Source organism: Mustelus asterias, chromosome 20 (assembly GCF_964213995.1).
Source record: "Mustelus asterias chromosome 20, sMusAst1.hap1.1, whole genome shotgun sequence".
NCBI lineage: Eukaryota > Metazoa > Chordata > Chondrichthyes > Carcharhiniformes > Triakidae > Mustelus > Mustelus asterias.
Window position 1 is genome coordinate 31,775,429 of NC_135820.1, and position 16,453 is coordinate 31,791,881.

Consider the following 16,453-nt stretch of genomic DNA (forward strand, 5'->3'; position numbering starts at 1 on the left):
ACATCTTTGGACTGTGGGAGGAAACCGGAGCACCCGGAGGAAACCCACGCAGACACGAGGAGAATATGCAAACTCCACACAGACAGTGACCTGAGCCGGGAATCGAACCCAGGTCCCTGGAGCTGTGAAGCAGCAGTGCTAACCACTGTGCTACCGTGCCGCCCAGTTTATTAAGAGTTTAAATCTTTTTCTTGTAGTTTATGTAATTCACGAACAAATTTTTGAATAAAATTTGAAGAACAAATGCCACCTTTAGCTGCTCTTTTGAAAATATAAATGGAAATGACGGCAGAACCTTCACTAAAGTCCATGTCCGGCAAAGCTCCTCCTGTTTGCTCAGGAGGCGAAAGACGAGAAATACATGCAAATGCACAATCATGTCACTTTGCCAAATCAATAAACAGCACATCATGCTTCTACTCCCCCTCAGAAAACATCTGAAAACTCAATTTCACAGAGACAGGTTTGCTTTAAACCAGCAGTATTGGTGCCACTATCAAAGGAGATTGGTGCAGCTACTAATACTGAATGAGAATATGTGGATTACCAGATACAAATACTCCACTGTGCTTGAATGTGTGTGAATTACCATTATAATGAGCAGCAGCAGTAAAATGAACAAACACCACATGCAAATATATTCCATTCCAATGTAAATGATTGCACAACCATTCATTCATTCCGATTCAGGCTGAACCCCAATGAATTTGCAAAAACATGTTTCAGTTCCTATTCACTCAGGTCAAGAAACTAGGTTATAGTGGTGCTAGCTTCCAGTTCAAAGACACCTGGGTTGGTCCCTTATTTAAGGGAACAAATACTAGATTGGGAGACAGTCCAGAGAAGGTTTACTTGCTTGATCCCAGGTATGCAGGGATTTTCTTTTGAGGAGAGGTGAGGAGTTTAAGTCTGTATTCATTGGAGTTTAGGAGAATGAGATTGAGACATACAGGATTCTCAGGGGCTTGATGGGGTAGATGTTGAGAGGTTGTATCCCCTTATCGGAGAGTCCAGGACCAGAGGGCATAATATCAGAGTAGGGGGTCAGCCATTTACGACAGAGATGAGGAGGAATTTCTTCTCTTAGAAGGTAGTGAATCTGTGGAGTTCCTCATCACAGAGAGCTGTATAGACTAAGTCATTAAGTATGTTCCTCATCACAGAGAGCTGTATAGACTAAGTCATTAAGTATGTTCAAGGCTGAATAGACAGATTTTTAATCAGTAAGGGAATCAAGAGTTATGGAGATAAGGCAGGAATGTAGAGTTGAGGATTATCAGATCAGTCACGATCCCATTGAATGGTGGAGCAGACTCAATGGGCTGAATGCCCAACCTCTGCTCCTACATCTTATGGTGATGTCTTAGTTTGCTTGCCACTTATTAAGTTTTAAAAAGTTCAGATGCTGTGCATCTTAGGGCTTTTATTAATGGATTCTAGGTTAAAGATCAGAGGATTTGTAGTGATGTCAGATTTAAGGTTTTTGAGGAGAGTTAAAGAGATAACAAAATAATATTTTATTATTTAACAGAATAGGAACAAGTCATTCAGCCCAATTGGTCTATGCCAATACTAAGTCTCTACGTTAGCTTTAACGCACTTGCCTTTTGTCAGCCTAATAACACCTCCTTCTGTTTCTCCCATGTTTTTCTGTTATTCACCTCAACTACTAGTGTGTAACAATAAGGTGCAACTTTTGAGACAAACACTTTCCACTCAAGAAAACAATAAGATAAATCTGTTCAACAAAAGACCAAGCTCCCCAATAATAAACGCTCACCACATATTTGGAGGATGAGTCGTGGATGACATTGGCACTCGTGACCTCAAAAATCAGCTTCTCTACGATGAGGTTCCCTCTGGATTTCTTCCAATTTTCCTGGAGTTGTGCAGTGAGCACGTTGCTGGGTTTCAACTCACCCAAGGGACTCTCTATAAAACACATAAAATTAATGGCATTGTCGCAGTCCCCAAAAAATCATTACAATAGATGATGTTGTTATAGCTCTGTGCTTAGGTAAGTAACCTATTGTTGTCACATTCTATCTGTATTGTGTCCTCACTGTAGAAATTTGACTAGGATTCTCCTGAATTGGGACTAAGTCCCCACGCCAGTGGGAAAACTGGAGAGTTTCCCATTGCAATAGCAGCATGTATCAGGTGGGATTTAAATGGCGACCCGATCTCTGTGCTTGGAGACAGTCCCCCCCCTCCCATAAGTGGTGGCCCCTGCACTGACAAGGGAAGCACCACCAACCCCTCACCAAAGAGGAGCATCCTTCTCCCAATCCACCAATAATGGGTATCCTCCACCCCACACACCTTGGCTCAGGTCCCCTTTCCACGTCAGATGCCCCACTCAGCCGCGTTCAGACCATTCACCCTGACAGTGCCAACAGTGCAATGTCCCCTGGCATGGTGCCTTGGGCACTGTGGGGGCTCAAGTAATAAGGTCCAGTGGCCATTTACCCCTCTGCTGATGCCAGACTGCAGAGGAAGGGTTCCTCAGGGATCCTGGGGGTTGGGTGGGCTCGGGTTGGGGCAAGGGATTGAACTCAACACTTTGCCAAAATGGGGTGTCGTCACTGGACTGCCCTTTCTAGCCCTGGCAAACCTGAATAGTTTGGGCTCCATCACACATATCACTAATCACACCCTGCCACTCAGCCAATTTCCTTTAGCTAACCGTCTTTTCTGAGGGTTTCTGGGGAACTCGATTCCATCACATAAAACATCCATTAACCACTGCTCTCTGTTTCCTGTTGAACCAATTCTGTATCCATGTTGCTACTGACCCTTTCATTCCATTAATAGAGGAGAAATGAGGGGAGGGAGAAAATGTAACTATTAACATTTATAATGCAGCAGAAGTTAGAACTTTTTGGGGTCGTTATGACTCAGTTAAACCTTTGACAAATGATGACTTTAACATTTTTCAGAGCTCCCAGTCAATTCCTGTTTTGTTAACAAACTGAAACCACAACGCTGGGATTTCATTTTACTAAAATGTTTGTTCCTGTATGGTGATCAGGATCAAACATAGAAGAGAAACAAGAATTGGTAGTGAATGGGAAGCAATCTTTCGACTACAGGAATAGTCACTACAATATCTAATAAAAAGGAATATTCTTTAATGTGACAGAATAAAATCCTTCAGTTTATTAAAAATCAAGAGAAATGGTCACAACGAGAATGAGGAGATAGCAGAGAATTTACTGCCCTTTGTGCCAGCATAGCGCACTCTTTGAAGTCCTATAATACATTTTATTTCCGTCTATATGCAGGACAGGGAAGGATGTTGGTCTGCACTCACACAACAACTTTAGTGATTCATCAGCCACGAAGGCTAACTAAGAGCATTTTCCTCAGCACAGAGATCAACATGACAAGCCACTGGCAGGCTTCTAGTCAATCAATAAGCTTCTGTTTATCTGTAGGGTAAATATTTTCCCTTTCAATAAACTACTGGCAGACCTCCTGTGGCAATGCTGGTGTGCAGTCTATGATCAGGAGAACAGTTCTCATGTTTGCTGCTAAAAAGGCCTGGTCCTTTCAAGGCTACTGTCTGAACATTCCTTGTGGGAATCCAGCTAATTATATTTGCTTATAAATTGCTGAGGTCAATTAAATTAAAATTCAAGCTCCAGGTTATTAAAGGCCTGGATGAAATGGCAGGTCTCCTGCTTTTGACAAGATTATAAATAAATTGCTTATTCTTAGACATAGCTTTACCCCCATCACCTTCTAATTCCTTGAAAATTGTTTTCTCTGCAAGCCCTGCATTTTACTGGGCATCCTAATTTTCCGTTTATCTCACTTTCTATTTTTCACACAACAGCCCAGATTCTTCTCCAGAAGAACCATGTTCCACCTACCACTCTACTACTCCACGAGTATTAACCAATCCTTACCACCTCCCGAATTGCAGCCCCACCCACCTAAATCCTCCTTCCTCCTGTTCCAGTTACTCACTGTCATTCCACACCAACAAGTATCCCAGATCAGTGCCTCCCCTCTCAAATCCAACCTCACTCACCTCCGCACACAGACACAGCTCTTGCCCAATTTTAGCTGCTATTAACAACCACACTGCACTCCTACTCGTAGCCATTGGTGACACTTCACCCCACAACCTTGCCTCTAAATTCACCCAGGAAACCGTCAGAAGAACTTTTCTACAGAGTTCCTATAATCTTTCAGTTATCTTTCTTGCTGTTCCCTTTAGCAGAGATATTCAGGTTAAAACAGCTTAAACATGTTAACAAACTAAGTTACATCTGTGCCAAACACACACACAAAGACACAACTCCACAGATTAATCTCAGACACTCTGGGCTGGATCTTAACTCTGGAAATAGGAGTATCAGAGGTTGAAATGCAAAACATCTGGAACAGAGCCGATGCCACCTGAACGAGCGCACTTCCTGTTTATACAGAGGTGGATCGAGGCAATAGGGAACTATTCCACTTGTAGGGGCAGGAGTGGACATTTAAATATTATTACGAGGCTGTGCGCCTTCATTTTGATAGTTATTCTATCATTAAACAGCTGAGTTTCCCAGGACTTATATAGATGAGGTAATTGCCTTTACAATGCTGCTTGTGGGCCAGGAGGAGCAGAAACATTTCTTCCAGGCACAACAAGCTACCAGCAATCACCACACACAACAGCAGCATTCCACCTCCAGCCTCCAGCGCCCCCCCAACCACCCTTCAACCCCCTGTTCCAGCATCCCGATGATTAGACCGCCACACCCCTGCCACCCAACCATTCCAACTATTCCAGATCCCTCCCAATGATCAGAATTGGCCCATGCCGTATCAACCACCTTGACTTAGAATCATAGGATCCCCACAGTGCACAAGGTGACCATTTAGCCCATAAAGTCTGCACCGACTTTCCAAAAGAACTTACCCAGGCCCAATGGGCGGCACGGTAGCACAGTGGTTAGCACTGTTGCTTCACAGCTCCAGGGACCCGGGTTCGATTCCTGGCTTGGGTCACTGTCTGTGTGGAGTTTGCACATTCTCCTCGTGTCTGCGTGGGTTTCCTCCGGGTGCTCCGGTTTCCTCCCACAGTCCAAAGATGTGCGGGTTAGGTTGATTGGCCATGCTAAAAAAATTGCCCTTAGTGTCCTGGGATGCGTAGGTTAGAGGGATTAGTGGGTAAATATCTAGGGATATGGGGGTAGGGCCTGGGTGGGATTGTGGTCGGTGCAGACTCGATGGGCCGAATGGCCTCTTTCTGTGCTGTAGGGTTTCTTAGATTTCTAAGACTGCCCCATACTATCCCTGTAACTCTGTGCATTTACCATGACTATTCCACCTAACCTACACATTTTTGGACACTAAGGGAGATTTAGAACGGCCAATTCACCTAATTTGCACATCTTTGGATATCTCTCTCACTCTCCTGCTCTCATTGGCTTCGGAATCTTGTGAAGCAGACTGCCCACCCAAAAGACCTCCAGCCTGTCAGGGGGCTTGTGGACAGGAGCTCCATAGTTAAAATCCGCAGGAAATTCAGGAAATCTGCTCACCCAGTGATACACCATCAATTGAGCAAAGACTAGTTTGTATGCAAGAACAAATAGGCTTTCATTAGCAAAAGACTTGGAGCACACCCTTCCCATTGAACTGGTCCAGACTGAGGCAGGGGGGTGGGGAGCAGTCGCCTTTATACCTGGACCGGGGGGCGGGGGGGGGGGGGGGGAGGAGACTCGGGTAGGGCCGGCAGGGATGTGTCCAGGCATGTCACATATACAGGTAATAAGCTAACAGTGGTTTACCACATTCACCCCCTGTTTGAAAAAAAAAGAGTCCGGCGGGGGTGAGGTGGGTGGAACGATATTTACAGAATTACAAATTTAGTCTCTCTGGGGCTTGATCTGCCGCTGCGACCGCCGTAGTGCCGGTTGTGGTGTCGGTTCAGGTGGCCGCGGTGTTGGTTCAGGCACCAGGTCGTAGTCGCTCGAGTCATCTGTAGTCCCTTCAGGTTGTCGGGTGCGTGGTGGTGGCTCCTGGGGCTCAGGCGTGCTGTATACGGGGGCTAGGGGAGCGTGCTGTGGCCCTGGTGCTGTATGGACAATATTGGGGTTTGTAGTGGTCCCTGGGGCACCTGCGGGTGCCAGGTCTCGAATAGAGAGCGTGTCCTCCCGCCCGTCGGGGTACGCCACATAGGCGTATTGGGGGTTGGCGTGGAGGAGTTGGACCCTTTCGACCAGGGGGTCCGACTTATGGGTCCTCACGTGCTTCTGGAGCAGGACAGGGCCTGGGGACGTCAGCCACGACGGTAGTGAGGTCCCCGAGGACGACTTTCTGGGGAAAACAAACTTTCATGAGGGGTAGCATTGGTAGCTGTGCAAAGGAGTGATCTAATCGAGCGTAGTGCATCAGGGAGGACCTCTTGCCAGCGGGTGACTGGGAGACCTTTAGATCTCAGAGCTAGTAAAACGGCCTTCCAGACTGTCGCATTCTCCCTCTCTACCTGTCCGTTCCCCCTGGGGTTGTAGCTGGTGGTCCTACTCGAGGCTATGCCTTTGGAGAGCAGGTATTGTCACAGCTCATCACTCATAAAGGAGGATCCCCGGTCGATATGGATATAGCTAGGGAAACCGAACAGGCTGAAGAGGCTGTGCAGGGCCCTGACGACCCTGGCCGAGATCATATCCGGGCAGGGAATAGCGAAGGGGAAACGTGAATATTCGTCAATGACGTTGAGGAAGTATATGTTGCGGTCAGAAGAGGGGAGGGGGCCTTTGAAGTCGACGCTTAGGCGTTCGAAAGGGCGGGTGGCCTTTATGAGGTGTGCTCTGTCTGGCCGATAGAAGTGCGGCTTGCACTCTGCGCAGACCTGGCAGTGTCTGGTTATAGACCTGACTTCCTCAATGGAGTAGGGCTTTAATGAAAAGAAAAAACCTGGTGACCCCCAGGTGGCAGAGGTCGTTTTTGAGAGTTTGCAATTGGTCTATTTGTGCGCTAGCACATATTCCCTGGGACAGGGCGTCTGGGGGCTCATTGAGCTTCCCTGGCCGGTATAAGATGTTGTAATTGTAGGTGGAAAGCTCGATTCTCCACCTCAATATTTTATCGTTTTTGATCTTGCCCCGCTGCGTGTTGTTAAACATGAATGCAACTGACCGTTGGTCCGTGAGTAGGATGAATCGTTTACCAGCTAAGTAGTGGCGCCAGTGCCGTACAGCTTCCACTATGGCTTGGGCCTCCTTTTCGACAGAGGAGTGTCGAATTTCAGGGCCTTGGAGGGTTCGTGAGAAGGCGGCCACGGGTCTGTCCGCCTGGTTAAGGGTGGCATCAAGGGCGAAGTCAGACGCATCGCTCTCCCCCTGGAACGGGATGGATTCGTCTACAGCGTGCATCGTGGCCTTCGCGATGTCTGCTTTGATACGGTCGAAGGCCAGGCGGGCCTTTGCCGTCAGGGGAAAAGAGGTGGATTTGATGAGCGGACGGGCTTTATCCGCATAATTGGGGACCCACTGGGCGTAATACGAGAAGAAGCCCAGGCATCTCCTCAGTGCTTTGAGGCTGGTGGGGAGGGGGAGTTCCAGGAGGGGACGCATACGGTCGGGATCGGGACCGATGACCCCGTTTTCCACAACATAACCAAGGATGGCGAGGCGGAGTGTGCGGAATACGCACTTCTCCTTATTATAGGTCAGATTTAGGAGTGTGGCGGTGTGGAGGAATTTGTGGAGGTTGGCGTCGTGGTCCTGCTGATCATGGCCGCAGATGGTGACGTTATCAAGGTACGGGAAGGTGGCCCGCAGCCCGTTCTGGTCTACCATTCGGTCCATCTCACGTTGGAAAACCGAGACCCCGTTGGTGACGCCGAAGGAGACCCTAAGGAAGTGATAGAGGCTGCCATTCGCCTCGAAGGCAGTATATTGGCAGTCTTCCAGGCGGATAGGGAGCTGGTGGTATGCAGATTTTAAGTCGATGGTGGAGAACACCCGATATTGCGCAATCTGATTAACCATGTCAGATATGCGGGGAAGGGGGTACGCGTCCAGCTGCGTGTATTGGTTAATGGTCTGACTGTAGTCAATGACCATGCGATATTTCTCCCCAGTTTTAACAACTACTACTTGGGCTGTCCAGGGGCTGGTACTGGCCTCAATGATCCCCTCCCCGAGGAGCCGTTGCACTTCGGACCTGATAAAAGCTCTGTCTCCAGCACTGTACCATCTGCTCTTGGTGGCGATGGGCTTGCAATCGGGAGTGAGACTTTCAAACAGTGAGGGAGGGGGGACTTTAAGGGTCGAGAGGCTGCAAGTGGTGCGCGGTGGGTGATCTAAGAACTGCTGATTGCAAATGGAGAGCAGGAGAAAAGGCCCATTATACTCCATGGTGACACTCTTAAGGCGACTCAGGAAATCTAGCCCTAGGAGTACGGCAGCAGAGAGTTGTGGCAGCATGAGGAGCCTGAAATGTTTGTACACTGTGCCCCGTACAGTCAGGGTCGCCACGCAGTACCCGAGGACATCCACCGAGTGGGACTTTGAAGCCATGGAGATTGTTTGCTTCACTGGCAGTACTGAAAGGGCATAGCGACTCACTGTGTTAGGGTGAATAAAGCTCTCCGTACTCCCACAGTCAAACAAACAGTTTGTAATGCGACCGTTTACCTCGATGTCCATCATGGACCTGGCGAGTTGGTGAGGCCTGGATTGGTCCAGCGTAATCGAAGCCACCGTTGGATTTTGCGAGTAGTCGCACGCGGCTGACGGCGTCCAAGATGGCGGCCCACATGGCTCACACGCGGCTACCAGCGCCCAAGATGGCGGTCCCCGCGGGTCGCACGCGGCGCTACTGGGCTTGGAGGTTGACTTCACCCTGCATACCTTCGCGTAATGGCCCTTCTTTCCACACCCGGAACAGATCGCATCCTTCGCTGTTGTCGGGGGTGCTTCCCCAGGCCGCAGAAGTAGCACTTCGAGCCTCCGGAGACTGCCGCAGCGGTCGGGTCATTGGTGGGACGTGACGTGGCGTAGGTCTGCTGCCCTCCCGAGTACAGAGGTGACGGCGTCCGCGGCGTCCACGATGCGCCCCCGTGGTCGAGGGTGTAGGCCTCGAGATTACGGAAGGCCACCTCTAATGAGTCGGCAAGCGCCACAGTCTTTTGTAGCCCACCCTGTTCCAGCAGTCGTTGTCGGATATAGTTTGACCTGATATCCGTGACATAGGCATTTCTGATTAAGTCCTCAGTGTTTTGGGTGGCTGTTACGGTCTTGCAGTTGCAGGCCCTGCCGAGTGCTCACAACGCACACAGGAATTCATCACCCGATTCTCCTGGCTGTTGTCTGCAAGTAGCCAGATGATGTCTGGCATAGATTTCATTAGACTGTTTGTTGTACTGGCCTTTTAAAAGTTCGATCGCATCCTTGTAAGTTTCAGCGTCTCTAATCATCGAGAATACTTGATCGCTTACCCAGACGTGGAGCACGTGTAGCTTGTCGGTTTCGGTCCGGACGACGGAGGTGGTGGTGAGGAAAGTTTTGAAACAGCGCAGCCAGCGATCAAAGCTGTTAGAGGCTCCTACAGCTTGAGGGTCCAGTTCGAATTTGTCGGGTTTTAGTATCTGCTCCATCCCAAAACTTTTGCCAATAAAATTGATGCACCATCAATCGAGCAAAGACTAGTTTGTATGCAAAAACAAATAGGCTTTTATTAGCAAAAGACTTGGAGCACACCCATGCCGATGAACTGGTCCAGAGACTGAGGCGGGGGGGTGGGAAGCAGTTGCCTTTATACCTGGACCGGGGGGTGGGGGGGAGGAGGAGTCTCGGGTAGGGCCAGCATGGATGTGTCCAGGCATGTCACATATACAGGTAATAAGCTAAAAGTGGTTTACCACGCCCAGATTTCCCAACTTCACAGCAGTCACTAACCAACTCCTCCACTCCTCCCCACAAATTCACACACAATTCTCCTCCAAACTAAAATCCTGTCCTTCACTGGTTTTCCTTTAAATTTCTTTCATGTAAAAGACAAAGTTCAAATAAACTTACCAAATCAGATTCAGATTGTATGATTCCATTTAAGTAATCACAACCAACAAAGTGTATAAAAAGCTTAATTTATGATGCGCCTCGTCGCGTCTCAAGGTATTTTAAAATCAATAGATTAGTTTTAAAGTCAACAACAACTTGCATTTATGTAGCATCGTTAATGTAATATGATGTCCCAAGGTGCTTTGCAGCTTCTTTCAGCCAAAATTTGACATCGAGTCCCCAAAGGAGACATTAGGCCAAAGACTTGGTCAAGGAATCACTGTTAGATGAGCAAATTTCTACACAGTCCCAGGAACAGTGCTTTATTGAGTGACCAGATCATCTGTTTTGTTTGAAAGAGAAATTTTAGCCTTCTTCAGTTTGTGGAATCTTCCATAACCAACTGAGCAGCAGAAAGTACCTCAGACAGAATAGTATTCTCTCAGCACTACTCTGTCAGTAGAATGTGGAGCAGGCCTGAACGGCCTGGTGGCCTACTCTTGCTTCTATTTCTTGCATTCTTGTGTGCTAAATGACAAAAGAAAAGTAGATAACTGCCTGTAAGCAGCACCAAAGATAACGTTAGTAAAGAAAATTGTTTTTCGCATTGAAATGGGGTGGTACGGTGGTGCAGTGGTTATCACTGCTGACTCACAGCGCCAAGGACCCAGGTTATCATAGAAACCCTACAGTGCAGAAGGAGGCCATTCGGCCCATCGAGTCTGCACCGACCACAATCCCACCCAGGCCCTACCCCCACATATTTACCCGCTAATCCCTCTAACCTATGCATCCCAGGACTCTAAGGGGCAATTTTTTTAACCTGGCCAATCAACCTAACCCGCACATCTTTGGACTCTGGGAGGAAACCGGAGCACCCGGAGGAAACCCACGCAGACACGAGGAGAATGTGCAAACTCCACACAGACAGTGACCCGAGCCGGGAATCGAACCCGGGACCCTGGAGCTGTGAAGCAGCAGTGCTAACCACTGTGCTATCGTGCCGCCCAATTCCAGGTTCAATTCCAGCTTCGGGTGACTGTCTGTGTGGAGTTTGCACATTCTCCGTGTGTATGCGAGGGTTTCCTTAGGGTGCTCTGGTTTCCTCCCACAGTCCAAAGATATGCGGTTTAGGTGGATTAGTCATGCCAAATTGCCCCTTAGTATCAGAGGGATTAACAGAGTAAATATGTGTGGTTACAGGGATGGGTGGGATTGTTGTTGGTGCAGACTCGATGGGCCAAATGGCCTCCTTCTGCACTGGAGGGATTCTATGATTCTACAATCCTTCTCCCTCTCCTCAACAGACTTGTTTCTGTAAATATAAACAGCAAAGAAAAGATACAGGTGGATTTTGTTCCAAATTTGTAACGTAATAGAAATTCTCCCCATCTGCTCAAATCGCAATCTTATAACAACGCACAACTATTGGGAACAAGTACTTAAATCAGTTTCATGAAGATTAGTCCACTTCCTCCTTTACTGTAAGACTTCCTCCTTGATTGAGGAAACTGTGCAGACCACTGTCACATATTGAGTGGCGCTTCATATATCTGCACTACTTCATAGATCAGTGATGAGTTGCAGAACACAAGACCCTGTACTACTTCACTTTTTTTGCACTGTTTGTTGCCTTGTTTCCTATTTCTGCTACAACCCAATATCTTTCTGCAAAAACACAGCACCAAAACTGAAAATTCTAGTTTGGCCAGCATTCATTGATGATCTCTACAAATAAAATAACATTGCTGCACCATCAAAACAAAGGATTCAAACTTAACCAAAGTCATTAGCCATGAAACTTCAATCTACAATAATGCAGCATTTTTTAAACCAAGAAAACTCCTAATCATTTTTCTCTCTCTTCCTGAACTCGTTATCTGATGTTGGGATATTGTTCCAGATTCATGACCTGTTCTCTTGTATCCTGGCCAAGTTGTCAACAATCATACATGCTTTGGCAGCAAGCGTCAGCAATGTGGTGGAGGAGGGGAGGATCACAACTAAGCCCAGTGCTGCCCTCACTGATGCCCATGTACACACACTTCAACAAAGGTCATGAGTGCACAATCTAGAGTAGGAACTCTCCAAATTGGCCAACTGCAATGCTCCAGTAGATGCCCTGGCTCAGATTATTTAATGCAGCACAGACCAGGGATCAAACCAGACAAGTTGCTTTGCATCACTCAGCTGCCTTTTGTATAAACACACTGAGCTACCAACCATGTAATGTATTTATCATAGTTTAATAAATCCCTTTTGTTGTTGGAACCACATTGAGTTACCTCCAGTTATTACAATAACCTTCATTACCAGTACGTATATGGAAAATTAATTCATGCTAACTTTACAGTGGCCAAAATAAAACAGGCCACATTCTGCATAGGATACAATATTCAGTATCTGTTCATGAATCTAAAACCAGCATCCTCAACAGCAGCATCAGCAACACTCATCATCTATATTTTTACAGGCTTGTTTATCTCTCTGTCCTCTCTTTCCATCCCCCCCAGCCAGACAGTAAGTGGGTGATCTTCATCACTGTTTTTTTCTGATCCTGTTGAGTAAAAAAGCGACTTGGAATGCCCATCTCTGATTTCCTCTGTCTCCATAGTACTTTCTTCACCCTACTCATAGGGATTCTGTGAAATTATTCTTGAAAAAGTATGGAAGTTTTGCAATACCCTGGCCAATATTTGCCCCTCATACAACAGTACCAAGATACATTTGATTGCATTGTTATTGTGGGACCTTGCTGTGCAGAAATTCTGTTGGTTTTTGTAGCTCAGAGGCAGACTACATATATCTGATTTAACATGATAAGCAACTGACCCATGCAAAATCTGAATAAAGGAAAGGCTAACCGAGACCTATTGAATAAGAGCCCCCACCTTTCCCTACATTGAAATGGCAACATCACTTCAAAAAAGCTATCACTAGCTGTGATATCCGGAGTTCTTGAGGGAGTGCTGATTAAATGCAAGCACTCTCTTGTAGTTCAGATGGTGGGAATCCACTCAGAGAGATTAACTTGCATTTTTGATAACAAACAACAAAGAACATTACAGCACTGGAACGGGCCCTTCGGCCCACCAAGTCTGCACCGATCACGTTGTCCTACCTAGACCAATCGCCTGTATCCCTCTATTCCCCGCCTGTTCACGTGTCTATTCAAATAAATCTTAAATGTCACTAACTTGTCTGCCTCACCACCTCACTTGGCCCCACTTGCATTCCAGGCACCCACCGCCCTCGGTGTAAAAAACTTCCCCCTCACATCTCTAAAAAGTAAGTTTATTTTTCAATCACAAGTAAGGCCATTAATACTGCAATGAAGTTACTGTGAAATTCCCCTAGCCACCACAGTCCGGCGCCTAATTGGGTCAATGTATCTAACCAGCACGTCTTTCAGAATGGGGTGGAAACAGGAGCACCCAGAGGAAACCCACGCAGACACAGGGAGAACGTGCAAACTTCACACAGACAGTGACCCAAGCCAGGAATCAAACACAGGTCCCTGGCTCTGTGAGGCAACAGTGCTAACCTGTGCCGCCTACTGAACCTTTCCCCCCTTACCTTGAACAAAGAACAAAGAACAATACAGCACAGGAACAGGCCCTTCGGCCCTCCAAGCCCGCGCCGCTCCCTTGTAACTGTCATTTCTGCCATGGGAAAAAGCTTCCAACTGTTCACCTTATCTACGCCTCTCATAATTTTATAAACTTCTATCAGGTTGCCCCCTCAGCCTCCTTCTTTCCAGCGAGAACAATCCCAATTTATTCAATCTCTTCTCATAGCTAAAACCCTCCAAACCAGGCAACATCCTGGTAAACCTTTTCTGAACTCCCTCTAAAGCCTCCACGTCCTTCTGGTAGTGTGGCGACCAGAATTGGATACAGTATTCCAAATGTGGCCTAACCAACATTTTATATAACTGTAACATAATTTGCCAACTCGATCCCCTGGCCAATGAAAGCAAGCATGCCATTTGCTTTCTTCACCACCTGTGCTGCCACTTATAAGGATCTGTGCTCCCAGATCACTCTGTGTGTCTATGCTCCTGATGGTTCTCCCATTTATTTTGTAGCTCCCACCTGAATTGGATCTACCAAAATGCATCACCTTGCATTTAGCCAGATTAAACTCCATCTGTCATTTCTCCACCCAATTTTCCAGCCTATCTTTTTCTGTAGATTTTCTGACAATCTTCATCACTTCCGCAACTCCAGCAATCTTAGTATCATTCGCAAACTTGCTAATCAGACCAGCTACGTTTTCTTCCAAGTCATTTATATACATTACAAACAACAGAGGTCCCAGCAATGATTCCTGCTGAACACCACTAGTTACAGACCTCCATTCAGAAAAACACCCTTCCACCGCGACCCTCTGTCTTTTATGGCCAAGCCAGTTCTGAATCCATCTACCTGGTTCACCCTTGATCCTATATAACCTTTTGCGCCAACCTGCCCTGAGGAACCTTGTCAAATGTTTTACTCAAGTCCATGTAGACAACATCCACGGCCCTTCCCTCGTCAATTATTTTTGTCACCTCCTCAAAAAACTCAATCAAATTAGTGAGACATGACCCCCGCCCCCGTACAAAACCATACAGCCTTTCACTAATAAGACCATTCAGATCCAAATGTTTACAGATCCTATCCCTAAGAATCTTGTTCAACAATTTCACTGACGTCAAGCTCACTGACCTATAATTATCCGAGTTATCCTTGCTACCCTTCTTAAATAACTGGACAACAGTGGCTATCCTCCAATCCACTGGGGACCTCGCCTGTGGCCAACGAGGAAACAAAGATTTCTGTTAGAGCTCAGCAATTTCCTCGCTTCTTTCCCTCAGTAATCTGGGATAAATGCCATCTGGCCCTGGGGATTTGTATTTCTTAATGCTTTTTAATACACCTAACAATTCTTCCCTTGTAATGATGACTTGCTCCAGAGGGTTTATCCAAGACACTATCAATCAATGGGTCCTTCTCTTGTGAATATCAATACAAAGTACTCATTAAGGATCTCACCCACTTCCTTTGGTTCTACGCTTAATTTCCCTGCTTTGTTCTTGAGTGGACTAACTCTCTCTAGCTACCCTCTTGTTCCTAATATTTGCAGAAAATGCCTTGGGATTCTCTTTAACCCTGCCTGCCAAGGACATTTCATGACCCCTTTTTGCCCTCCTAACTTCCTGTTTGAATTCTCTTCTACTTTCACTGTATTTTCAAGTGCTTTATCTGTTTTTAGTTGCCTAGAAGTCATGTATGCATTCTTTTTCTTTTTGACTAGACTCGCCATTTCCCTGGTCATCCACGGTTCCCGAATTCTGCCTTTCCTGTCCTTCCTTTTCACAGGCACATGCCTGTCCTGCATTCCAATCAACTGCTCCTTAAAAGATTCTCACATGCCAGATGTGGATTTACCCTCAAACAGCCTCTCCCAAATAACAGTCTCCAAAGCCTGCCTAATCTGGTTATAGTTAGCCGTCCCCCAATTTAGCACCTTAACCCTTGGACAACACTTGTACTTTTCCATGAGTATCCGAAAACTTACAGAATTGTGGTCACTGTTCGCCACAAGTTCCCCCACTGCAACTTTGATGACCTGGCCGGGCTCATTCCCTAGTACCAGGTTCCCTCTCTATTCGAACTATCAACATACTGTTCCAAAACACCTTCCTGGACACACTTGACAAATTCCTCACCATCCGGACCCCTAGACCCAAGGGATTTCCAGTCAATATGAGGAAAATTAGAGTCTCCCACTACAACAACCCTCCCACATGAGACGTGGTGAGATCACTCCACATTTATCTGGGGTCTCCAGGGATGTTATCAGCATCAGACCTGACTGAACACCGCCAATGAACATTAAGCAAGTTGCACCATTCCTTGCTTAATGGGGGGGAAAATGAACATGTGTTACAAAGATGCAAGCAATGGAGTGTAGATATTCTGGATTACATTCTGCTATCAGTTTTTTGTACAGAGTGTACAATCATTAATTTGGCACTCATACATACTGTATCTAAAGATTAATGCCATTAACCAATCTCTAGCAATGTTTGTATTAAGTGATGAGTATGTAAAATTGACGCACTAAACACATTAGTGTTATTCTCTAACTACAAAACCACAGGAAGTCTTTAAAAGTCCTTTCAGTCTCTTTGGCTAAGCACCATGCAGATTAAGTGTAGAAAGAAGAATCCTGCTCTTATTCAATAGGTCTCGGTTAGCCTTTCCTTTATTCAGATTTTGCATGGGTCAGTTGCTTATCATGTTAAATCTGATATACGTAGTCTGCCTCTGAGCTACAAAAACCAACAGAATTTCTGGATTGCAAACGGATTTTAAAAGCAGTTCAACCGGAAATTAGATACAAAAAGAACACAGGAGATTACTGCCCTCCCCAGCAGGATTTTCCATTTCTGGTGGGGA

General features: G+C 46.5%; 1 protein-coding gene across 1 annotated transcript in view; it reads right to left on the bottom strand.

The window, feature by feature from the left end:
* Window positions 1–16,453, bottom strand: part of snx21 (sorting nexin family member 21) — a 38,979-nt gene that overhangs the window by 11,853 nt on the left and 10,673 nt on the right. Inside the window, exon 3 of the mRNA XM_078236391.1 lies at window positions 1,781–1,932. Within this exon, the coding sequence (XP_078092517.1) occupies window positions 1,781–1,932 (152 nt within the window). The remainder of the gene's footprint in view (window positions 1–1,780; window positions 1,933–16,453) is intronic.